Genomic DNA, 23,556 nt, shown 5'->3' with positions numbered 1-23,556 from the left:
CCCCCCCCCCCCCCCCCCCCTTTTGCCCCTTGAATATCCTCTCTTCAGGCTAGAAAAACCATGTGCCTGCCGAGAAGCAACACGTGAACTATAATGGGGAGTGTATCACCTCATAATGCCCCGGACAAATCTAGTAATACCTCACCTGACTCAGTAAGAATCGGATCAGGACGGGCCAAACCTCGTCTTCTTCATATGGTCACGCCTCGCCCGTGATCGACAGCAATCAGGTATCGGTGCGTAAAAATCCAATAACAACGCCCCTCTGTACAACCTCCTCAGCCAGCCTCACCGCTAAATATGTGAGTCGACTTGACTCCACGGAAGAAGGAGGTACCCGAGAAAAAGCAAGGCTCCAGAGATGATGACATTAGGTTTGTCGTGGACCACCATATTGTTGATCATCCTTGATCATCCACCTTCCATCACCATCTATCGGACTCCCTCCGTAGCTCACCTCGTCCTCATGTGAGGATTCGATGGAGCTCCCAAAGAGAACGGATTTTGTGAGTATGTCACCAATTCTTGGGCCCTGTGCATCCTCGGTCACCCCCATCTGGTGAGAGCCAATTACACGCCACACACCTATAGCACACCCCCTTTCCTCTTTCTGGCGCTCCCTCTGTTTCATGGCCTTCCTGCTCCTGGTCCATCCATTAGTACGGTAAGTACCTGTTATTCTTTTCCATGTGCTTCTGGTCCCGCTGGCGGTGGCTTTTTGCCTCCATGGCAAGCTCCTCCACGTCCTCCGCCATCCAGCTGCAGATCACATCAAACAAAAAGACGCCCTCTCCCAGGGCTTCCGCGGAGAATTTCATCCGAGAGGGGTAGGCTGCTGGCAAAACGCCAGAACGGCAATGGTATGTTAGGTAGCCAGCCATAGAGCTTTCGCGGAGGAGGCCTAGAAGCTCGACGGGTTCACGTAGCAAGCGGGTAAGGCCAAGAGAGGCTTCAGTTTTGACTTCAGCCACCACCACGTTAAACAGTGGCAAACCCTATAAGACATCGAAGAGGGGCTCCGACATCCAGACTTGACCCTTTTCTGTCTGCTTAGCGAAATGGGTGGATGTATGTAGTTCTCCTCTTTTTCTCCCCGACTTTGCACAGTCTCAGATCGATCCGCTGCTGCAAGAGACCGACGTTAACTTGGCTCAAGGGGGGGGCGTGACGCGAACGTGTTGGACATTCCAATCCTCCATCCGGGGATCAATGACATGTGGCTGCCAGCGGCAAAGCGTGTTCATCAAACATTGGGAATGACAGATCCCGGTGGCGTGCACAGACTGGGGTCATCTTTGCCAAATTTGACAGAGGGGGGGAAAGTAGAAAGGTGGGTTGGAGTCCTCAATAGCGAACATCTCGCTCATTCCTGCGCAACGGCGGCGCTCATCGAGTTGGGATTAAATCAAAGCCAAGCTGAGCCCATATCAGAAATCAGAATCAAATCAAACCTCAGGCCCAATGACAGTGGGCCAACATCAGTCCGTGTTTCACGGGCGCGCGGTGAGGCGGCGCCACCTCGAGAGCAAAGGGGGGAAAAGCGTCGAGGATTGTGAAGCACAGCGTGCCAGACCTTTCCTGTGCCGCGGCCCGGGAAGCTCCCCGTGAGATCATCACCCTATCATGTCGCACGAGGCTCCCGTACACCGGCGTGTTGCGTGAGTCCGCTCTCGGCTCCAGGTCTGACGGCGTCTCTGTGCCCGTTATACCGGCACCTCGATGGCCAGACCGAACCGATGCAGGGCAGAAGTGTCCCGTAGGCAGTAGTATGGGACCACGGCATGCTGGGCGCGGCTGAAATGGCAAGCAGTCCTTGTCAATGTCTCGGTGCAGGGCAGCTGAGAGGGCGGCACTGGGTATCGCCGCAGCCCCCCCAGAAAAAGGTACAGAGCAGATATGATGTCCCCAGCCAGCAAATAGTGTCCCGGTTGTCGGGGACATCCAAGTGACATGCAGCCTCCAAATTGGCTCTTTTAGAGTTACCGGGAGCCGGTCGATCCATCTGGCAGTTGAACTGATCCTGGGGCAGCGAACCCACTTGAGCTGAACTAATGTATAATCCAGACCACACCCCCCGGCCGGATCGTTACGCTTGCTCGAGGACCTCTCTCATAGGGGCATCGGCTAAGGAGGAACCGATTACGTGAATGCCGGTAGTCGTGAGTATTCATACGAGTGAGCCGTCTCGAGATGCCATAATCGACGGGCCGCGTTTAAGCATGTAGGCATATCGCTAGCCATACGTCAGCCAGACTCATCACAGACCAGGAGGCGATCCCACAATCCTGGAAAGCAGATGCCAGCCCTTGTTGCACCATCACCGGTATCCTTACATGAAAAAGATCACATGTAAGACGTGCCGCAGCCTGAGAGCATACCTTGGGCTACAATTAGCGCATACGGATTCGGGAGGTGCAGTGGTTGCATCCAGCATGCGATCCCGCACGTCTTTGAGACACTCGACCAGCCCTGGCCCGTGATTGCAGGTCCCGCGGTGCAATATCACCAGAGAAGAAGCCCTGAAGCATGGCCTCCGTCCGAAATTGCCTGAGCTCCTCTCTTATGTCGGTGGCGTGCTGCACAGAGGTACGGTGGCCAATGGAAAAAGCCTACTGCAAGGGAGCCAAAGCGGCGCACTCAAGTGGCCTACATAACGGCCTGGACCAGTAATTCAACTCCACATCAGGTGTGTGGGAGATGTACCTGGAACCCCCCTCCCAACTTCTTGCTTGGTGTTCCGTGCATGTTGATCCGGCGTTGTAGGGCTTCTGCGTTGGAAGACGACGTTGGGTGCAGGGGATACGCACGGCTATTGCGTTGCCGTGCTTTGACGCGAAGAAACAACTGATGGTCCTTGCCAGGACGGAACTGAGCCATCTGAGGTGCTGCGGAACGAACCTGATATACTGCGGACCGGTCGACATGGCCATCTATGGTACGAAGCGCGGCGACAAGATATACTTGTCCTTGTAGGCAACGTTAGGCTCTTACTCATTACACCAGACATCTGCTTTGAAGCGCAAGTCAAGCCGATGCTGCCGCCGTTGTGAAACATCGCACTGTCAGTGATCGGTCTGTGATCAGCCTTTGACGTTGGTCATTGATGCCACAAGGAAAGTCTAACCCCCCACACAAGGTAGTATAACATCATGATGCTCTGTCCTCCGTACCTCGACTTCTGCCATGCTTGTCACAAGCTGGGGAACGGAATATATCATCCGTAGTTGCTCGAGTTGCGCCCGTTCGTTTAGAACAGCGGGCCAGGCCACGAGCACGGTTGAAAAAGTCGGGACGAACAACGCGGCAAATGGCTTGGCCTGCCGGTGGCTTCCGTGCTCGGCATGTGGCCCAGCGTAGGAGCTCACGTACGGAGTAATAGCCAATGAGGGCAACTCGGATGTGGAAAGGAGATATCAGCGTTAAACGTCACTCCCGGAGTTGCTTCGCGGTCCAGGATGCTGTCCTTTCGTGCTTCATATGCCAGTCGTCAATTATTCCGCTCCAGAGTGCAGATTATAAGGCCTGCCGTATAGGTCCATCCATTGGCAAGCAAAGTTCCCCTAGAGCTCTGCGCATGTACAATTTCGCACAGCCATATATTTCTCTGCAGTAGACGGACATCCATTGGTTATTGCCGGTGCTCTGCATGTAGGCCTCGGAAGCAGCAATGCTCAAGCCCCCAAGAAAAGGGGGGAAAGGCGGTTTTGGGAGGGTATGTTCTGTGCTCAGCAAACACCCTTGCAACAAGCCGCATATGGCCGTGAGACTGGCGGAACTGCATCGTAGTTATTGGGCAGTTTGCGTTACTCAGATCAATATCCAACCGATGTGTCCGCTTATTAAACGTTGGGGCACACTCCGAGGTTGCAGGGAGGAACCAACCATGACAGGGTGGTATCGCAGACAGCCCGAGCTGCTCATCTTTGCTTTTTGGTGACAAATTGGCATATTTGCAGGACCTTTTGGTTGCTCGCTCCTCTCTTCATAGCCAGTACCCGACCGTGTTGTTGTCCCGAATATCGTACACGCCGATCCGTAAAGACATGTTAGTATGAAGTGTATTCTGCGCCTCCTTGGTAATTTGGCGTCAGAAATAGTACTCCGCTCACAGTTTGCGGCCAGTAGGTGGCGAGCCCTGATGCAATGCAACGGCGAATGTGCAGCCATGGCACTCCGAACTTTGTAAGTGCCAACGGTCAAGGCCAATGTCAAGGTACGAAGTGTCAGCCTGACTGCATGTTTCGTCAATGTGACCACGCATGACCACGGCTACTGATGCTAGCAGAAGACACGGCCATGGATGCAGATGCCCGACCAACAGGAATAACCGGGGGTCGCGGCTGCGAATGTGGCCAGCTTGCTGCTTCGAAACCATATGTCAAGACAGCAGCCGTTGAGATCCGAGCGAAGCTTTGTACTCGAGTGCAATACTCTATACCTGATACAGCAGCAAAAGTAGGTATCAGTATGAAGCATGAGCACGAGCATTGCACATGCCGCGTGTGCCAGCCCTACTCCCATTCGCTGTCTGGTGGACACGGCCGCGCATGAGTCCGGCCAGTCATGCACCGATTCTCAGGTATTATCTGTCAAGTCACATTCCGTCATCAGCTACCATTCAGTCGAGAGGAAATTGGTCCACGCACATCGCACCCGAGCGCGTTCATCGTCTCAGCACATGGAGCTGGCTTGGGAACGACTAACACGTGGGCAGTAGGTACCCAATAGCTTCCGCTTTGGGATTGAAAAGTGCCAGCTTTGGACGTTCTGTGGCGTAAGGCATCTGGAAGCCGCGAATCCATTACCCCAGCTCAGGCCAAGTCTTCATAGACGCAATTATGCTTTCCCATGCCTGGAGCATATGAGCGGGTGCGGAGCTCCTCAACTGGGAATCGTCGTACGAATGTCTCGGTCCTGTAGAAACGCATTGACACCTATTGCCTGTATGACCTCATCCGCTCAAGTCGATTTGACCATAGGTCTGGCCCGAGAGCGACGGGATACGTGATTCATAGAGAGTGACAGACCGTCGATCTATAGTACCCATATCTGGAGTGGGCAAAGGGTATATGAGACTTGTGTCAAAGCTAATGGCACATACACTGCTTGGTTCATCTGATAGGTGGTCCATCTATTCCGTAGCCGTGTTGAGTCGAGGAGCACCGACAAGCCGATGGTGGTGGCAGTAGCTAGTCATGGAGGGTCGGTAGTCGCAAACTCTGGTTGATAGTTGTTAGGATGATGAGTTGGCGCCTGGCTTGTTGACAGAACGAATTATCCTTCCAAAGTACGACACGCTTTAACCAGTCCTTGGGAGGATCTCACTTGAGGGATCTGGACAAAGAAGTACCTTTTAACACCGGACAAGGGAAGAAAAAACGAATGAGAATAGCGAGGGAAGATGAGTGAGAATCCAAGGGCCCTGCTTACATGATGACTTGAACCACGCTCTCCCACCACACCCGGTATCAACCCTCTCAACCTCATCGAGACTTTGGATTGTGCATACCACTCGATTTGCTTCGGAACCCCCAGCCTTTTCAACTAGGCTGAGCTGGTGCTTTCAAGGGCTGTGCTTCGACCGATTTAGAACACGAAACGCACCAATTCTTGCTGGGACCGGCTTGCAGATGGATGAATACGTAGCGTACATGTACAGTAGCGTGCCCGAGTAAGTCGTGCAGGGCATGCGAGACTGCCGAGCCACGAGGGCTTTTGGCACTTGTTGACATGGTGTGGCACACGACCGCATCGTTCCATTAAGCTTCTGCCACCCCATCAGCGCCGCTTTGTCGTAGCCATATGGCCGAGAGGCGCGCCGGTGTGTCGATTACTGAAGGCGGCCCGCGTGCGTTTTGCTGTTGATGCACTCTGACATGCCCAGGCGGCGCAGCAGAGGCGCCAAAGAACATTCCAGCCGGCGTCGGGTTCTTCTGCCATTTGGCCCATTGGTATCGAAAGGTTTTTTCGTTAGTCCCTGGGACCTTCCGTGGTGCCTCGCCCCGGATGTCTTCCGCCGTCTGAGCTTACATTCCAATGCGCCGATACCGACTTGCGCCCTCTGCGAGTATGCACGTGTATTCGTGCTCCGTACAGCCAGTCGTCCTTCGTATGGATTATGCTCTTCTACTTCGATATACGGCGTCGCCAGACCGTCAGCAGGAAACAATTGTTGCTCCGTACTGGAGAGTTGCACATGTGCATGTATGCCGCGATTTTGGACGAACCCAGTGGTGCGCTACGGCTGGTTTCGATAAACCACCGAGATGCCCCATCTGCGTGGCTCGCGGGTCAGCAAGCCCACCCCTCACACGCTCGCTATCACCGGTTCCGACTTTCTATGGCCGATATCCCTCACGCCAATAATCGCGGCGGCCGACCGAGTCTCACGTGGCGGCGGAAGATCGCGCATATGCACCTTGGAGTGGACCTGTGGGCACACCAAGCCCATCCCATCCACAGCGGCACGAGGAACCCTGGCTTGGCTTTCTCAAAGGCTGCCATCCTGGCCAGTCAGAACCAGTCGTGGCCAGCGAAGCCGCCCCCCTCCTTGTCCGGGTTCGAGCATGTTGTGAGCGGGACTGTTGCGGCCGGGTTACGGAGGATAGCGTCAAAATGGTAGAAAGGACCCTCCAACGGACATTGCAGGGTCTTCTGGGAGTGCCCATCCGTAGCCATCCCTCAGTGGCAGTTTATGCCGTCATCCTTCGAAAGCGCATCCGTCACCTCTTGGACAGAAGGACGTTCTCTCTTGGGAGACCTCGGTGACCATTTTCGGTACTGTGTACGGCATTACCGTACGGGCTCGTCTTGTGCCTTGACAAGCATTTTGCCACTGAATGGGAGTCACGTTTTGACAGCCCGAGGGACCCTTGCCGGGTAGGAACGTGCTTGCGCCCGCCCAACGATTTGGGTACTGGAGGGGCGTGTCTGTATAGAGTAATCGGCTGCCCTGCGAAGCAACATACAGGCGAAGCAACGTGAGGGCGAGAGGATCTCAACCGTGGCTATCATGGCAAGCCTCGATGTTGCTTTCACTCAGTCGCTTACATAGCGTCGCTGTCCATGCACAAGTGGTGAAGCCATCTGATGATTCTTTGGCTAGTCCAGGAGAAATCAATAGCGGTCTATTGGCCCCTGTAGGACAAGGAACCCGTTAGCTCTTCCTCTTGTGATGAAACAGATACTGAGGTGCCTGTAGTACTGTACTGTGTGCGAAGACTCAGCAGCCACTTCGTACATCGCACTTCTAGGTACTCGTCCTTACCTGCCAGTTCCTCTGCTTTCGGGAATTCGTATCGGCGTGTGTACAGCAGTACACTACTCTATGCACAGTATGCGCCAAGTGCTAAGAGAGATGATAGATCCGACGCCTCAGAAACATGTGCTGCGCTACATTCTTCGTGTGCCGGTGGCTCCCCGCCTCCCCAGAGCAGCAAAGAGCAGCATGCGAGGACCGGAGCGCACATCATCTCGAAATGGACGGAAGCAGCCTGGTCTCGGGAGCAGCAGGCGAAATGAGCTCAAATCATGTGAAAATGGAGACGTGGGCAACGCAGCCATAGAGAGTCGATAGATTGTGCCATTGTTTGGTGCGGGGAGAAGATGAGCTTGTGTACCGCATGCCGTGAGAATTACAGCCTGGAGACGGAGGGAAAGGGGTGGTGACACAAGGCTTGCACCTGCCTGAAGAAAAGGCGGGTGTCGGACGCGCGCCTGCGTCTACGGGGCACTAGCCGTACCGTGTACGGAGAGCTTGCGCAGGTCCGGGGTGCACGGCCAGGTATCTGTATCGGACACCACGAGGCTGCCAGTTGACCCCTTTCGTTTGGCGAGGGACTGAAGCTTGGCGGGCTGTTACAGTAGGAGGCTGAAGATGCAGATACCGAAGGCAAGGCCATCGTGAAACGCAGCCCTGAGCGCGCTCTCCGCTATTATTCAAACAATCTCCCGTGGCGTTCTGCTGCTCACCCGCCTTGCGCCCCTCGCCAGCAAACATGCGCACGACGTCTCCGTCCAAGCGATCCAAGTGCCGCCCAGGGCGAAACGTGTCGCAGATGTAACTTACCACCTTGGTCGTAGCATCAACTACCTAAGTACGAGCAAGGAGGTGGTAGCTAACAAAATGCCACCCATCGGCGATTATAGCCAGACCCCCGCCTTCAAAGATCCATGTCCAAACAAAGAGGTGAGAAGCACCTCGCCGACACGTGCTTGTTGCAGCTGGCTAACGAGGAAGTAGAAGGTACCTGTGAGGCGTCCAGGGTTGCGCTGGTCTCTGCCGTACAGGTACGAGTGCTCGTGGTACTGAGGACAATATGCCTGTGGCATCAACCTAGCCGTAGCGGTAATGCCTCCTGAGGTCCGAAGTACTGCCATTGAACTTCAATCTGTGCCATAACCTGCCGCAGAAGGTCGAATTCCAGCCAGAATCCAACAAGACATATACCACCTGCCTTCGGCGAGGTGGCGCCGGCTAGCAGAAGCAGTGCGACGCCGCGTGCAGGAAACGCCCTCGCACATGGACACAAGTTCGTCCAGAGTCGGGCCAATCCGTTCACATGTACGTGCCTGGGCTCCGTCCGTGCGGCATCTAGGGCCATTGATTGCTTGTCGAACAGTCCTTACTTGCGCCACTAACTACCTACCCAGGCAAAGCACCATCGCGTGTGTGTCTTCGTACATACGTGGAAGAGGTAGCTGGGCAGGGTAGGATCGTATTGCGCAGAAATGCTGCAAATCACCAAGCGGTTAGCATCCGTCTGGATGGAGTTGCTTCTTGAGTGTCACCATACCATGGACGCAGGCAGACTGGGGAGAGTGCCTCATACGGTTACCCTACCTTGCTTACTCCTACACCACCCTTCATCATCAGCCATCCAAGCACTCCGACGAGCGCTGTACAGTACTCGTAGGAGTTGCACTGGTTGGCAGGAGTCTCGCTTGTGGCAGAGACTACTGGCAAGATGCAAGGATGGCGCCCAAAGCTATTACCGACCGCCATGCTGACCTCTTGGACCCTCGGTTACCTGTTTGCCTGTTCAAGCTTTCTCAACCAAAATCTGCCGGGCCAGTGGCCGTGGACGAGAGAGACGTTGGCTCTGTGGTGGCGTTGAAACTGAGATGAAGAAAGCTGCAAGGGCTTTTCAGCTCATGTCGTCGCGGGAAACGCCCGTTGAATAGGGCACCAGCAACATCATTTGCGAGTGCGTAGCGTTCAGCTATGCAAGCCGCACTCTCATGGTATGAATTGCCCCAGCTCTGTCGCTGAGCGTTGAGCGAACTGGTCTGGAGCCGCCGTCAGAAACGAGGCGCCTCACCCTCGAACCCCTACCACGAACTGGCTTCAGCCCTCTGGTTTCTGTTGTGTTGTGCTCATCGCCCTACCAGAAGCTGCGCTATCTCGGAAGCACCGTAGTCCAATTCTTGTGCTCAACAACAAATCTCGATTTAGCAGTGCCAGTGCCTATATAGGCAGCCCTGGCGTCAAAGCAAAAGAGCCCCGAGACCCAAAAGAGGCATACACTTCGTTGAGAGTTCAATGCGGCACTGGTCGACGAAACGCAAAACAGACGAGAGGCAAAGACCGCTCCCGACCCCTGGCTCCCCGAACAGGGCCGGTTTGTGCTGCCAGATCTAGATGGGCAGAGGACAACGGCGGTATGCTCCCGGCCGTGATTCAAACATCCGCGTCAGCCCACAGCCCAGGGAGGGCCAAACCGGGGCCAGGATCCAAAGCCAATCTGCGTCTGCGTCTGCGTCTGCGGCCAACTGGCCCGAGGGGGGGTGCGCCTATCGCCCAGGCGGTCCGTCTGTCTTTGTCGTCCTGGTGGCTCTCGTGCGCACGACTTGCTAGCTGCTAGCTGCAGTAGCACCAGGTTGCCTGCATTGCATTGATTTCTACTCCCAGTCTGGAGTAGCACCACATCCAGGAGCATGTCCTCGTATGCGGTGCTCGCGACTGTGGCAGCAGCCCGGCGCTGCTCTGCCCTTTCTGCCGCCCGCCGTTCGAGTTCGTCGAGCACAATCGGCCTGTGTCTTTCAGGCTGCGTCTGTCACCCGTCTTATGTGGGCTGCCCCCAGATTCTCGGCCGTATTAGCCTCGAGTCCGGGTTCCTCATGGTGGCCGTACAGCACGACCTGGTGGACGCTTCACACAGTGCTCCATGCTGCGAGAGGTAGGACGGGCGACGTGAAGGTAGCAGCCCTGTTCGTCACCCCTTCTGTCGTGGGTGGCAGAGGCAATGTGGATGGCTTCTGATCTCTGTTGGGATGGTGAAAAGCTTGGATGCTTTATTACGACGATGCCTCACTTAGTAGTAGTCGAGGTATCACAGCGGATTGTACTAGTTGTGTGTACACGTAGCACAGCTGCCAACCTCTTGGATTCATCATTCATGGAGCGATACCAAGCTCGCCAAGTACCGCTACCTCGCGCCATTGGATCCATCGGGTCAAGGGCGTTCATGATATGCTAAGGCAGCTCACACTGTACGCCATGCCTCGTGGCATTGAGTTCAATGCTCGGCTACCGCCTTTGATCCGTTGTTGCGAGTACTCGCGCTCTTACTGGGACCAAGTATTTGTACACGGCCCCCGCCGGTGACGGCCCTGCTCGGCCTCCTCCAGCCCTGGTCTGCATCCCAGTCCATGGCCCCAATCCCCCCGTTCCCCCCCGTGCTGCGTCTGTGTCAGAGTGGACAGCGGCCCAGGCAATTGCAGTGCGCTCTTGGACGTCCGTCGGCTCTGGAAAAGGCCTCTGCGGCTTCTGAGCGACTAACCTACCGCCCTGCTCCCCCATTTGGGCCTCTGGCCAGTCAGGACAACGCAACTGCGCCAGCACTGCGAGTGGATGCTCAGCACCTGGAGGCACAAGTACCGGTACAGACACAGGTACAGGCACAGGTACAGGCACAGGTAGCGGAGACCTCCCAGGCCGTCTCGCCCTGAGGCGCTGCGGGATGGGTACAAGTGCTCTTGTGGCCCGTCGCCTACATTGTCAAGTATAGCGTACCTCGCCTACCTTATCCAACCTTTTTCTCCGATCCCCCCCAAAAAGTTCCAATTCCAAAATCTCACATCAACCTTCCATTGCCTCTTCTCTTCTTCCTCTCTCCCACATCACCATTCATGCAAAAGCTCAGTCTTTATGCCCTTTCGAACCTCCCCAGTTCCCGCGACGATAGTATTCTTTCTCTCCTATTCACGGCGCAGCTTCACATGACGGCCCAGAGGTTCTCCTAGCCCGTGTCTGTGTTGCTCGCGCCTCTTCCAGTGAGCGAGAGCTTTGCTTCGCGCTCGCTTGCCAAGCAGCCTCATTCCCGTCCATTCCCTACCCGTGTTTGCTCACCACCGTGAGAGTGCCAGCATTGGGCATCCCGTCGACTCGATTTCCGCAGCACAACATTCATTCGAGCATCTTTGCCCAGCCGCTGTCGTGAGCAGCCGCCGCCACCCTCCTCTGCCCTCGTCCCTTGGCTGGATACCTACAGGTAGCCGCCGATATCCAGGCCTCCTCCCTTCCCACCGTCGAGGCACACTCCCACCACACGATCGCTTACGTCCACCTCGTTGGTAAAATGGAACCGCAGACGCAGCAGCGGATGCTGCCCAGCAAGATGGCAGGCCTCCCCAACATCCTGAATAGCGAGGAGCGAGCCCCTTCACCCGCTGTAGCTGCTCCCCAGTTACGCGATTCTGGATTCTACTCGACCCACGAGACGTCAAGCAAGCGTAGGTCACCCTGAGTGAACTCTCCGACCGGTCCCTCCTTTTGATGTACTCACAATTTGCTGAACAGACGCATCTACAGCTTCCTTTACGACCGCTGGTCTCAGCCCGGCCGGATCTGGCTACTCATCCGTTGATAAGACGCCCTCCCCCGTTGCCACCAACATGCTTCCTCACGCCTTGGTCTCTCCTGCTGCCAGCAACATGAGCGTGGCCTCCATGGTCTCTCCCAACCCAACCAACAACATTGACCGGAGGTTCGACCGACCGACTTCGCTGGATACGGCCAGCATCTCAGGGGCAACCCTGGGAGAAGGCCTCGCCTCCATTGCAGGCAGCCGGCGTGAGAGCGTAGACAGCAGAATCAACCAAAACTTCAGCGATATGCGGCTCGGCAACTCGCCGTACACCAGCAACAACCAGTCCACATCCTCCATCCAGAATACGCTGCACCAGCAGCGCAACCCCAGGCCCAACTTCGAGGCCCTCTCCGTGCACCGAATCTCCAATGGATACCTGCCCAGCGCTGAGCGAAACCCAGAGCCTGCCAAAGTCGTGCGAACCGCTCCTACGATTACTGGTCCTACAACCGGGCTCATTGCCCGTGCAGCCGAGCCGACTAAGGGTCAGGCCTGGGCTTTCCCTGAGGACGATCTTCGAGGAGGTGACAACCAGAGGGTTGGCAACAACCTTTTGAACAACCACTCGTCCTACGACGTTTCTCGCCGCAGCAGCGTTACCGAGTCCATCGCCAGCAGCCAATTCACGACGGAGTCGAGACTGCCTCCGGGTCAGCGCAGATTCGAAGATGGCTCCCAGCTCTCGCGAATGAACTCATCCGATTTCCCTCCTGTCCACCACCACTCCATTCCGCACAAGCAGCTGAGCGGCCTGCAAGCGGAAGAGACCAATGGGGCCTCGGGTTCGCAGCCCTACAGCAGAACCCCCGAGTTGCGGGTGAGCCACAAGCTGGCCGAGCGGAAACGAAGAACCGAGATGAAGGAGCTGTTTGACCAGCTGCGTGATTTGATGCCGCAAGAGCGGGGATCCAAGGCATCCAAGTGGGAGATTCTCACCAAAGGTTCGTACATGTTGAGCGTATGCCTCCTAGCGTCCGTGCATGGGAACTAACAGTGCATCGCTAGCCATCGCTGAGCACCAGAAACAGAGTGAGCACATTCGGCTCCTCCAGAACCACATCAACACTGTCATGGCCGACAATGACATGTTGCGGCGCGAGCTGCAGGGGATTCAAATGGAACAGCACTCCCGGTATGTGGGCGGTATGGACCGCCAGCAAGGACAAGTACCGGCCCCCGGACACGCCGGCCCATCGGCTCCCTACTCATCTGATCCCTATGCGAGCGCGCCTCGGACCGAGCTGCCGCCTCTCCGGTCCATCAGCAACGGCATCCCCAACGGCCCTGATTCCATGACGGGCGTGCAGTATGAGGCTCCACGGGCCAACGGATACCGACAAGAGCGATACTAGGGAACGGCAATTGAAGGTCTCGAGCTCACCCAACGCCAGATGCTGCAAGAAACAATGCTAGAAGATGCCGCGCCGGTCTGTGCTACGCCAGACTACGGCACGACGGGCTATCCCCCGCCATAACGGTCGTCTACGCTTGGCATAGTGATGGTGCGCTTTCTATACCATGCCCACTTACCCGCATGGTCAAAGGAGCATGCAGAGAGAGACTAAAGGAAAGGGAACGACGACAATGTTTGAGGACTCAAAGTCGTCTCGTCACTCTGCCATTAGATGTCCTGGATCGATTGTCTTTTGCCCTTCTTACAAAAAACCAAACCAACAAAAAAAAAAGTCTTTTGCCTTACAGACCGACGTTTGAAGGCTCGGCATAAAACTGGGAGTTTTGTCTTATTAGACTCTGATCTTGGTTTTCCCCTCTGGTCACCTTGGGGTCTTGGGAATCCCTTTATCTGGAAGATGGTTGTATAATTGCGGCAGGGGTTGACAGCTTTGTTCGAAGCAGTCATACTCTCCTCCCTTTCTTGACCCGAATCTTCCTTTTTTTTCCCCTCCTCCCTTGTCTCTTCTCTTCTCTCTCTTTTTTTTCTTTTAATAGGTAATGGACTGTTCTGTGGTTATCTCTCCAGATTCGGTCTTGGTCGGAGGCGTTGTTTGATTTTTTTTACCTTGTGCCAAACACGGCGGCGGAAACAAAAGCTAATTTCGGCTGGGCTGCCAGGATGAGGGATTGGTGGACTTAGGAAAGGGATCATGCAACGGAACGTTTATACAAAAAGGGAGAGAAGAAACGCTTGGTTCTGAGGAGGCTATCGCGATGTTTATACCCATTTGCTAAGAAAGCTTGGGGAGGGAATTTACCAAAGGATGCGGCCGGCCGTTAGTGGAGGATGACTGGCAATACCAGTCGTTGACTTCCGATGACGATGCAAGGTAGCAACGGCACGATTGCTGTAAAAGCAATTTTGAGTGATGCCGGTATTCCGAAATTGAGAGGTTTTGATCAAAGCCTTGCAAAATGCCTCGGGTTTTCTTCCTGTGCAGGACTGGTTTTAAGTGATGCTGGCTCTGTACGATGCGATACATATACGGCGCATCCCGTATGCTGTCTCGGTGCATGCGAGTGCTGTGAGTCTTGACAAGTGCAGCTCTCCGAGGACAAGTCTTTAGCTTGCCATTACTTTACCTCATCTTGATCGTCCGCAATATCAGCGACTGTCTGCCTAGAATCAGCTTAGTTCTTTCGTCTATCCGCAGGATGTGTCATGGCAGGACGAGGTTCTGCCGCCAAGCATCTTGAGCAAAAGACAAAGAGCAGAACGACTCAGGTGGCGCAGCCCTGGCAAGCTTGTCGAGCCATCCAGCTTATTTGTCCGTGCCTGTAATAAGACACCAAGTATATCTGACTGATGACTTCTCCCTTCCTCTTTATAGGTTGACTTAACCACAGCAGTTGCCTGAACTAGAAAACGACCGTAACCCGTCTTGAGTAAAAACGTGTCAGCCGGGAACGGGGATTGCCGGCGTTCTCCAGCGAAGAAGAGGCCGGACTTGGTTCTTTATGGCTGAGTGGAAACGAGGCTGAAGAGTTGAGCGGACTTGCGGAGCGGACTTGCGGACTTGGGGGAGGCTTGAAGCTGACTACAAGTGGTGCTGCCTAGACTATCCGCCCCGGGTCCTCGGGGTGCTTGCCGGAGTTTGTCACTGCGGATTGGTCGGTCTCATGAATTATTTTGGTACGAGGGATGGGCATTTTGAACTTCAATTGGACGGATTCTGTTCCTACGTTAGGGGACCCTTTTCTTCATTATCTTCTAGGGACGCGTGTCGTGGTTGCATTTCTCTGCTGATGATGACGAAGGAAAAGACTCGAAAAGAATCGAGAAGAGAGGGTTTGGGCAACGGTGATTTGGAGCGGGTGCTGTCAGATTAAAACGCGCGGTAGAGAGAGAATGGAAATTGTGGCGTTCGGTTTTTTTGGCATCCTTATCGTCCCGGCGGGCGATAGCCATCTGCTTTAACTCCTTTCATCAGCAGACGTTTCTATCAAGTACATACAATCAATCTCCCCCGTCCTTTCTGACTACTGAGGTATTCTGTCTTCTTTTCCTTTTCTTCATCATCATCATCTTCTTCTTATTACTACTATTTTCAACTCTTCATTCATGTCCTGCAGCCGCAACCTTGTCAATTGAACCATAAGACACCTACTACGCCACAACAACTTCGTGTAGCTGCTGCTATGACCTCGCTGTACGACCAGCTACAGCAGCACAGCTACACCTTTGGCTCCTCACCTCCCTCGCCGCCCATGGAGTCCACCTTCACAGACACGAGCCCGCTCACCAGCCTCGGCTCCGGCTCGCGCAAGCTGGACCGCGTCAACGGCGACGGCGGTGCGGCGTCGCGCCAGAAGAGCTGCAATGCCTGCGTCCGAGGCAAGCGGCGCTGCGACAAGCGGACGCCAAGATGCTCGAGATGTGCGACAAAGGGCCTGGACTGCGTCTACCAGCGACTGCCTCCTCCTCAGCAGCAGCAGCAGACACAGACACAGAATCAGACACAGATTCAGACACAGATTCAGACGCAGCAGCTGTCTCAGCAACTGGGATCGCAGCAGCTCTCACAATCGCAGGCGCAACAACGGCTCTCATCACAGCAGCACCGTCAACACCAGCACTCCTCTCCGCCCATCGCCTCCGCTTCCACCACAGCCTCCACGGCAACAGCGTCCTCGTCGTGCGCCTCCGCCGTCGACGGCAGCTGCCCCACGCCCGAGATGCCGCCCGAGTTCGACATGAGCTTCGACATCGAGAGCCTAAGCACCGCAACCGGCACAAACACCAGCCCCGAGAGCTTCCAGCAGGACGGGAACCTGCACCTCGGCGGCGAGCCCCAGGCGCACCACCACAACCAGCACAACCAGCACACGCCGGATCTAGGCTTCATCGTCGACCTCATGACCGCCGCCGACGACTCTGGCCCGGGCAGCCTGTGGGACCTGACGGGCTTTGGGGTCGGCAGCAAGATGGACCTCCCGCCGGTGCCCGTGGTGCCGCCCTTGCAGACGCAGACGCAGCAGCCGATGCAGCAATCGCAGGAGCAGCAGCAGACTCAGCAGCAGCAGCAGCAGCCCGTCCGCGACCTGTCGGTCCTGCAGCACGAGGATCAGTGCATCATGGCCGACGTCCTGCAGGTCCACGACCCCCGCAGCAAGATTGGCTTCATCGTCCAGACCGTGTCGGACATGTACGTCACCTTCACCCAGCGGCGCGAGACCCCCTTCATGCACCCGCGCCTCTGGATGGCGCAGCTGCCCAAGACCATCACCACGGCCTTTGCCGCCGCCTCGGCGTACTCGACGCGCACGCCGCAGACGAGGGGCTGGGCGCTCAAGGTGCTGCTGGACGCGGTGCGCGAGGTCCACCGCGACGGCGAGAGGGCGACGACGCACGCGGACCGCCTGGCCAGGGTGCAGGCGCTGCTGCTGCTCAACTCGATGCGCATCTTTGACGGGGACGTGAGCATGCGGGCGGCCGCCGAGAGGGAGATGAGCGTGATGCTGGCGTGGGTCAAGGACCTGGTCGTGGTCAAGAACGAGCTGGAGGAAGGCTTTCCGCCGTCGGTCCTCATGACGAGAGATAAGCCGCCAAAGAGCTGGGAGGTGAGTGCAATGACCATGGACACCCCGTTCTTACACACTGAGATACATGTACTAACTCATCTTTCTCTCCAGAGCTGGATCCTGCTCGAATGCACGAGGCGGACCATTATGATCGCGTTTGCGATGATGTGTCTCGTCTTCGTCCTCAAATCCGAAGAAGGTTTGTACCCCCTCCCTCCCCTGCTCTCCCCACTGATGAACAGCTCAATTGACGCATGCTACCACCCAAATCCAGCCCCCGCCGACTTCTGGGAAGATGGCCACAGCTTCACGGCCTCGCGGCACCTCTGGGAGGCCACGTCCTCGGTGGAGTTTTTCCGCGCCTGGCGCGAGAAGCCGCAGTATTGCATCACGGATCTGAGCTTCAAGGAGTTTTGGATGTATGCTCGGCCGGACGATATGGATGAGTTTACCAAGATGATGCTGACTACGTGAGTTTTGCCCTCCTTCCTGACGACTTCTTATTGTTTGTAAGAGATTGCTAATCGGTTTCGTCTGTATAGGCAAGTTGGTGTTGATGCCATTGAGCACTTCCTCACCGGCGACACTACCATCCCCGTGCAATGAGCCAAAAGCCCCGAAAATTAGCAGGCTTGTCAGTTCGAATCTCGACCTACAATTTCAAGAAAGGCCGCTTTCGATGTACAGGTATCGTGCAAACTTCATACGACGACGACGAAACCTCCCATCTCAGCAATCACACAGCAAAGACACCAAACAACGGCTCTGAGAGCCGGCACTTATGGGAAACAAAGATACCAAAGGGTGTCTTTTTCACAGGACCTTTATCGGCAACACGGTACGAGGCGTTGGGGTACATTTTTCACGGACACGGCTCTCCTATTCTCCTCTGGGACTCTTTCAACATTCACTCATATACAGTGGGTATTATTCATGGTGGAATATCAGATTGGCAACGGATATTGGGTCTCGGATCGATCAGATCAGCTCCTCTATAGACTCGCGATGCTGGACGTTGCACATCATCATTCTTACTTCCATGGGACATTTACGGTTATGCATTTCGGGGAATCATTCGGGTTATTATCGCTGCCATGCCATGGACGTTTGGATTAGGCGAGAGACATGGCTGGGGTCCATGTGTGTAAGAAATAAGGGCACAAAGACGGCACACTATGTCCACTACTTACTATGGGACATGTGAAGTTGTGAAATCAAAAACTCGCTTTATATCCGTTTTTCGTAGGTGGATTGGATCACTCCCAAGTGTAAGAATTGACAAGTTATCCATCTTTTTTTTTTTTTTTTTCAACCTCAATCCAACTGATAGCCCTGGAACGCGAAGAGAAAGGTAAGAAGCACATAGGACCATCAGAGATAAGCCAAAGAAACAAACGCCGAGACCCCTTTCACGCATCATCTCCGTCGTATCTTTTTCTTGGTAATATACCACGCACATGCGCTGCAATGCGATGCGACAGAAACTCCGGGTGACCAGCTCCGGGTGACCAATGAGGAAGCAGGCCAGCATATTATCAACCAGCCGACAACGCTCAACTTCTAAATCTTGCCCGGCTTCATCAAAGGCTGGCCTATGAGGCCGCCCAGGGGAGCGTGACTGAGCGTCGCCTTGCCGTCCTTTGCATCCTGTCGCGCGGTGGGCGGGCTGCCCATGTCGTGCACCATCTCGCGAGCCTTCTGGCGCAGGCCCCTCTTCGCTTTGCGCTCGTGGACGTCCAACAGCGGCTGGCCTTCCTTCTCCTTGTACGTGGTGTAGGCGGTTGAGGCCGACGAGAGGGAGGATGTCTCGGAGCTGGTGGATGGACGCCGCAGGGCAGAGGCGCTGCTGGAGGGGGCGTCGGACATGGCTGCGGACGATTTAACGTATGGGAGCACTCGAATATGGCAGAGGCGAAAAAGCGTCAGAGATGTGTGATGCTTCGTCAACGGCCAGACTCGCTGGTTTTGGTGCGTTCCGGCAGCCGAATTGACGCAAGCTTGCAGCTTGATGATGCGACTCGGGACACGAGGGCCGGTCGGTGAGTCCACCGTCTCTTGACCGAGGGTATGGAGTCCGGTATAGTGTGTCGGAATCAAGACGAGACTTGACCACTTGAGCAGCAATAATAGACGGGGTGTGCCCTTTTCTCGTTGGGAATTTGTCTAAATTGGTTTCCCAAGACAGCAATAACAGGAGGCCAATGGGCAGTAGTAAACAGACGCCAAAAAAAGAATTGTTGATTAAAAACAACAGGCGTAGCAGCGGATTGCTTGGATTGGGCTGGATTGCAGAGAAAGAGAGGAAGCGTGAGGGGGTGGCGCGCCCAGGCTCTTCTTATCCTGCTGCAATCCCCAACTGCTGCCGGCAACGACTAGGAGCAGCAAGGCAGGCTAGAGGTGCGAGCGAGATAAAGGATAGTCCTCGTAGGCACTTGTAGGCTCAGCTTGCGGTTGATGGTGTGGTCACTGCGGTCTCGAATCCTGGCCTGGCCCTGTTCTGATTCGGGCATGGCCTCGAGCTGTGGCAGCCAGCAGGAGAGAGAAGCGGCTTACCAGTGCCATCCCCACGCTTTTGCAGTTCTCGTCCTGTCGCTTCCCCAGTTTCCCGTTCCTTTCTCTTCCTCACGCTCACACACCGGCCGGGTGCTGGCAGCTAGCACATGGGACAAGCGCGTGGCACAAGACACTAGCAACTGATGCCATACCTCGACTGGTGATTTCTCTGTCGTCCGTTAGTTTAGTCCGTGCCGTTCGTTCGTCATTGGCAGTGCCCTGTAATAAAGCCAGGAATTTAGCAGACATCACTTGATGGCACAAACCATGCGTGGCTCAACTGCCTCTCCCGCCGTGTCTGCAACTTCTTGCTGCTGAGGAACCGGCAGGTAAACGAACAGGAAGCAGGCCCAACCCGCCCGAGCCGTTGATAAACCCCATGGCCTCTAGCCATTCAGGCGCCTCCAGCTGCAGTGCATCCCTGCATTTAGTGGGGGAAACGCCCAGTAATGCTTGATAACAGATAGCGCCTGCGGGGGGCTAGAACGAGAGACGATGCTGGCACTGCGCATCGTGGCGTTTTCTCGGGCAACGGGCTTGTTTCTGGGTAAATAGGAAAGAGATTGAGATTGAGGGGGTGAGGAGGAGATGGGACATTTGGCTTGGAGAGGAGAGAGAAAAGAGGAAGAGGAAGAGGAAGAAGAAGAGGAAGAAGGAGAAGAATGCCACCTGCCAGGATGACGTTGAGCGAATCTGATTGGTCGGATCAAACTCATAAGAGGAAGGCATGTTTATGTCTGGGTTCTTTCCCTCTTTAACCGCCATGAGGCCTCGCTAGCAGATGCAAGATGTGACGCTATCTTCAGTGGTGAGAAATAGGTACGTCCAGGTACAAAGGGCTCTCTTTTCCTTGTAGGTGCCAGCCCACCTCGGGTTTACTTTCTTTTTCCCTTCTTCTACTCCTTCATCGCTTCTGTTCAGCGTGTCTGTCTGAAGGAATCCCTTTCTGGGCCCCTGGATGCTGTAGGCTTCGGAATGGACAGCTGGTTGCTCACTTGGAATCCCTTGATGACCCTTTGCTTCTTCATCAACTTCTCAGGAGAGTCATTTCACACAATCCCACTCCCCTGCCCAGCTGTACTGTGATAACAATATTATCTGTACCAACTGGTACTTGGCTACCTAAGTTATACAGGGCCATTGAACGCCAAAACTCCCATCATGCATAACGGCATCGACACACCAGTCGACAGCCCCTGATGCCCACATCCCAAGAAGCAATTAGGCGATACTAGCCACAAGCCTCACCTTTGATCCAAGCGAGGAAGGGCCAAGTAGGGGAGAGTATCGGAAGAACAAGAAGAAAGGGGAAGAAAGAAACGATGGACGCAGCTCTGCTCCTACGGCCTCACTGATGCTCGCCAGGCGTGAACCGCGGGAGAATCTCCACGCGAGCCTGGCCCAGATCGCGCACCTTGGCCACGAGCTTGTCCTCGTTATCCAGCGCAACAATGTCGTCGGACCCGCCAATGCTGACTCCGTTGATCAAGACGTTGGGTACCGTCCTACGCCCCGTCTTCTTGAGAAGGTAGTCTTGCAGATGGGGACCGAGCGGGTGCTCGTCCAGCTCGACGACAAAGGGCTCTGGGGTGATTGTGTACTTTTCCAGGAGGATGCCCTTGGCGCGCTTCGAATACGGGCAGTAGCTCTTGGAGAAGATGATGACTAGTTCGCACCCGGAACGTTAGCAACAATGAGGGCATGCCTATAGGTAGTGCAAAGACAATATCACCGCGATGACGTACCAGGCGACTTCTTCAAGATGCTGTTAATCTCCACCTCGGCTTCGTGCTCTTCCTTAGTCTCCTCTTCCACCTCGCCTCCCACCTTGACCTGGCCCTTCTTGACCTGCCCCTCGGCCGAGCTGCCCACGCCAATGATTTTGCTGGGAATGTCGGGCTTGGGGCTCTTCTCGTTGGCTTTGTCCTTTGCCTCCCGCTCGACGGCCTGCAGCCGCTCTTGAAGCTCCTGCGCGGCGACCTTGTCGTCCCCGTCAATGTCGCCGTCGCCGTCCCTGTCGGCGGGTATGTGGCCCGCCTTCTCGCCCGTCTTGACGTTGATGACGGGCTGCCCGCGCGCCGTCCCCCGCTCCATGGCCTCTTTTGTTTTCTCGTAGAAGCCCTTGAAGCTGACGTCGGTTTCGGGCTCCATGCCCGAGCTGTAGAAGAGCACGAAGACGACGGTGATGACGACGGCCACCATGAGGAGGCGCATTCGTCGTGGGGAAGGCATCGTGTTGGAGATTCGTGGGAGTTGTCGACGCGGCACGCGCTGTGCGATGCGAGGACGACGAATGCGCTGGACGAAGGAGACGGAGTTGTTGGCGAGCTCTAGGGCAGCATCCGGAGGAGGAATCTGCCTGGGCGCAAGCTGCCTAACAACTCAGTTCTTGAGGAGAGAGTAGCGCAAATGAGAAAGTACTTGGTTCGCGGTTGGCCCTTCCGGTTGCTCTGATTCGGAGTATGTCTCTTTCGCAGGAGCTGCGGTCTGTCGTCGTGACACAAGCCGTGCTTGTATTCAGGACAGGTTCGTTCAAGAAGAAGAAGTCGAGCTTGGAGAAAGGAGAAGAGGAAACGCGTGACCTAATTGATGGAGAGTCGGGACCCATTCAATTCATTGGAGCGCATTGCTGGGAGCTTGACTGCGAAGGCTGGGGCCGTGCGATCCCTCGAGTCGGCAACTGTCTGATCGAGGTGCTAAAAGTTCGAGGATGCGGATTTCTGATGTGGCTGGCCTTTGCGGTTTGAGAGGCGCCCTTCTATGGCGCTGAGCGGAATGCTCTTGTCCCGCATTTGGTAACAAGCACAGTGCAGATACAGACTTGGCGATTCAACCGTCGCCACTGCAGCTATTGTTGCACCAGAGGGATGGACTGTAGCCTTTGTGTGTAATGTTCATGAAGAAGGTTTGATTTGTTCTACATCTCGTCTTTGAACTTAATAAATTCGTCAAATTCCATCGCATGCTATGCTTCATATGATTCAGTCATTCAAAAACACCGTGTGCCTTATAATGCAATCCTCGATCCATAACACAAGCCATTTACCATAAGCCATTGCCTCCCTGAGTCTCCGTTTCAATGGACAAGACCCTCTTCGAGCCGGTTCTCAGACCAGCTCCTCGGACTCTGTAATGGCCCGTCCGCATTGACATTCATACTTGTATATCGAGAAAGGCGCAGGTTATGGACGCGGGTAAGGAGATGTTCATGCCTCTTAAAGTGGTGAGACCCAGTTGGCATGGCGTGGGCGCCAAAGACTGCGACGAAGAAGAGGTAGAAGAAGACAAGGATTAGTGACAGCATCTTCTTGATGTTCTAAAGCTCTTTCCTTGGTATGTTTTGCAGTTTCAATCTCGAGGCAAGGGAGAATTTTGGGGACAAGGAGCGGAATCAGAACATTTCTTCGGGTTGTTGGGATAGGGACTTGATTTATATCCATCTGCCGCAGCTGCAGGCCAGCCACTTTTACAAATTTCCTGGTCAGCTCATGACGGATGCGACCTCGGCCAACATTGTTGATAAAACTGTCGCATGATTCTTGTTCTGAATTCAGGTTTGAGGCTTACAGGACGGGATGGTCGAGGAGCATGTGAGACACTGGGGAGCACACATAGCCAAGTCTTCAAACACGCACGGATGCGGAAGTGGATTCAAACATGCACTCACTACATTTGGCCTACCTAATATTTTCCAGCAGGAGAATTCGTACAGCGATGTGATGGAAAGGAACTCAATCATCCGACTAAGGATAGTCTATACAGAATTTACATGCTGTGAGGTCGTCTTAAGCACAGCTCTTTGTGACATGAGGACAACCTTGCCAGCTGATCCCCAGCCCCATTGAGCAATGTGAAACGCACCATCTTGTCCAAGAAATAACATCATCATCCATCAAGCCAGCACAAAGAAACAATCTTGCAGATTTGCATCATCAGCAATGCGCCGCCCAGTAATAAATGACAAGAGACTAAATCATCAAATATACTTCGATGCTTCATCACCTCTCTGGTTTGCTGTAAGTGAGTGGCAAACAATTGCTTCTTCGGGTTTCCATGTTGGTCGCTGAGTCATGCACCTCCACCAATAAGATACCGCCAAATCTCAGGTAACGAGATTTCGCCTCCAGCGAGTTTGACAGGTGGACAGAATTGCTCG

The 23,556-nt window shown here is 54.9% G+C and overlaps 6 protein-coding genes across 6 annotated transcripts; 3 read left to right on the top strand and 3 right to left on the bottom strand.

The window, feature by feature from the left end:
* Positions 1 to 5,974: 5,974 nt before the first annotated feature.
* Positions 5,975 to 6,622, top strand: CCMA1212_003546 (uncharacterized protein; the record flags this gene model as incomplete). The annotated part of the gene is made up of 1 exon (XM_073700891.1): positions 5,975 to 6,622. A coding segment is annotated over one exon (648 nt), but the record flags the coding sequence as incomplete, so codon positions are not given.
* Positions 6,623 to 11,579: 4,957 nt separating this feature from the next.
* On the top strand, positions 11,580 to 13,222 carry CCMA1212_003545 (Protein esc1; the record flags this gene model as incomplete). The annotated part of the gene is made up of 3 exons (XM_073700890.1): positions 11,580 to 11,733; positions 11,801 to 12,811; positions 12,876 to 13,222. The coding sequence occupies 3 exons, from the start codon at positions 11,580 to 11,582 to the stop codon at positions 13,220 to 13,222; spliced, it is 1,512 nt and encodes a 503-aa protein (XP_073560228.1).
* Positions 13,223 to 15,464: 2,242 nt separating this feature from the next.
* CCMA1212_003544 (uncharacterized protein) lies at positions 15,465 to 17,453 on the top strand (the record flags this gene model as incomplete). The annotated part of the gene is made up of 2 exons (XM_073700889.1): positions 15,465 to 17,317; positions 17,390 to 17,453. 2 exons carry the CDS (start codon positions 15,465 to 15,467, stop codon positions 17,451 to 17,453), a joined length of 1,917 nt encoding a protein of 638 aa, XP_073560227.1.
* Positions 17,454 to 18,407: 954 nt separating this feature from the next.
* CCMA1212_003543 (uncharacterized protein) lies at positions 18,408 to 18,713 on the bottom strand (the record flags this gene model as incomplete). The annotated part of the gene is made up of 1 exon (XM_073700888.1): positions 18,408 to 18,713. One exon carries the CDS (start codon positions 18,711 to 18,713, stop codon positions 18,408 to 18,410), a length of 306 nt encoding a protein of 101 aa, XP_073560226.1.
* A 2,035-nt stretch (positions 18,714 to 20,748) lies between these two features.
* On the bottom strand, positions 20,749 to 21,632 carry CCMA1212_003542 (Monothiol glutaredoxin-7; the record flags this gene model as incomplete). The annotated part of the gene is made up of 2 exons (XM_073700887.1): positions 20,749 to 21,065; positions 21,146 to 21,632. 2 exons carry the CDS (start codon positions 21,630 to 21,632, stop codon positions 20,749 to 20,751), a joined length of 804 nt encoding a protein of 267 aa, XP_073560225.1.
* An 844-nt stretch (positions 21,633 to 22,476) lies between these two features.
* On the bottom strand, positions 22,477 to 22,704 carry CCMA1212_003541 (uncharacterized protein; the record flags this gene model as incomplete). Its single annotated transcript, XM_073700886.1, has 1 exon — positions 22,477 to 22,704. The coding sequence occupies one exon, from the start codon at positions 22,702 to 22,704 to the stop codon at positions 22,477 to 22,479; it is 228 nt and encodes a 75-aa protein (XP_073560224.1).
* Positions 22,705 to 23,556: the final 852 nt, after the last annotated feature.

The sequence above is a fragment of the Trichoderma ghanense genome (assembly GCF_004382785.1).
Source record: "Trichoderma ghanense strain CCMA-1212 chromosome Unknown scaffold_3, whole genome shotgun sequence".
Lineage (NCBI taxonomy): Eukaryota > Fungi > Ascomycota > Sordariomycetes > Hypocreales > Hypocreaceae > Trichoderma > Trichoderma ghanense.
Note: the sequence above shows the minus strand (reverse complement) of the source record. Positions and strands in the feature narration are given on the sequence as shown.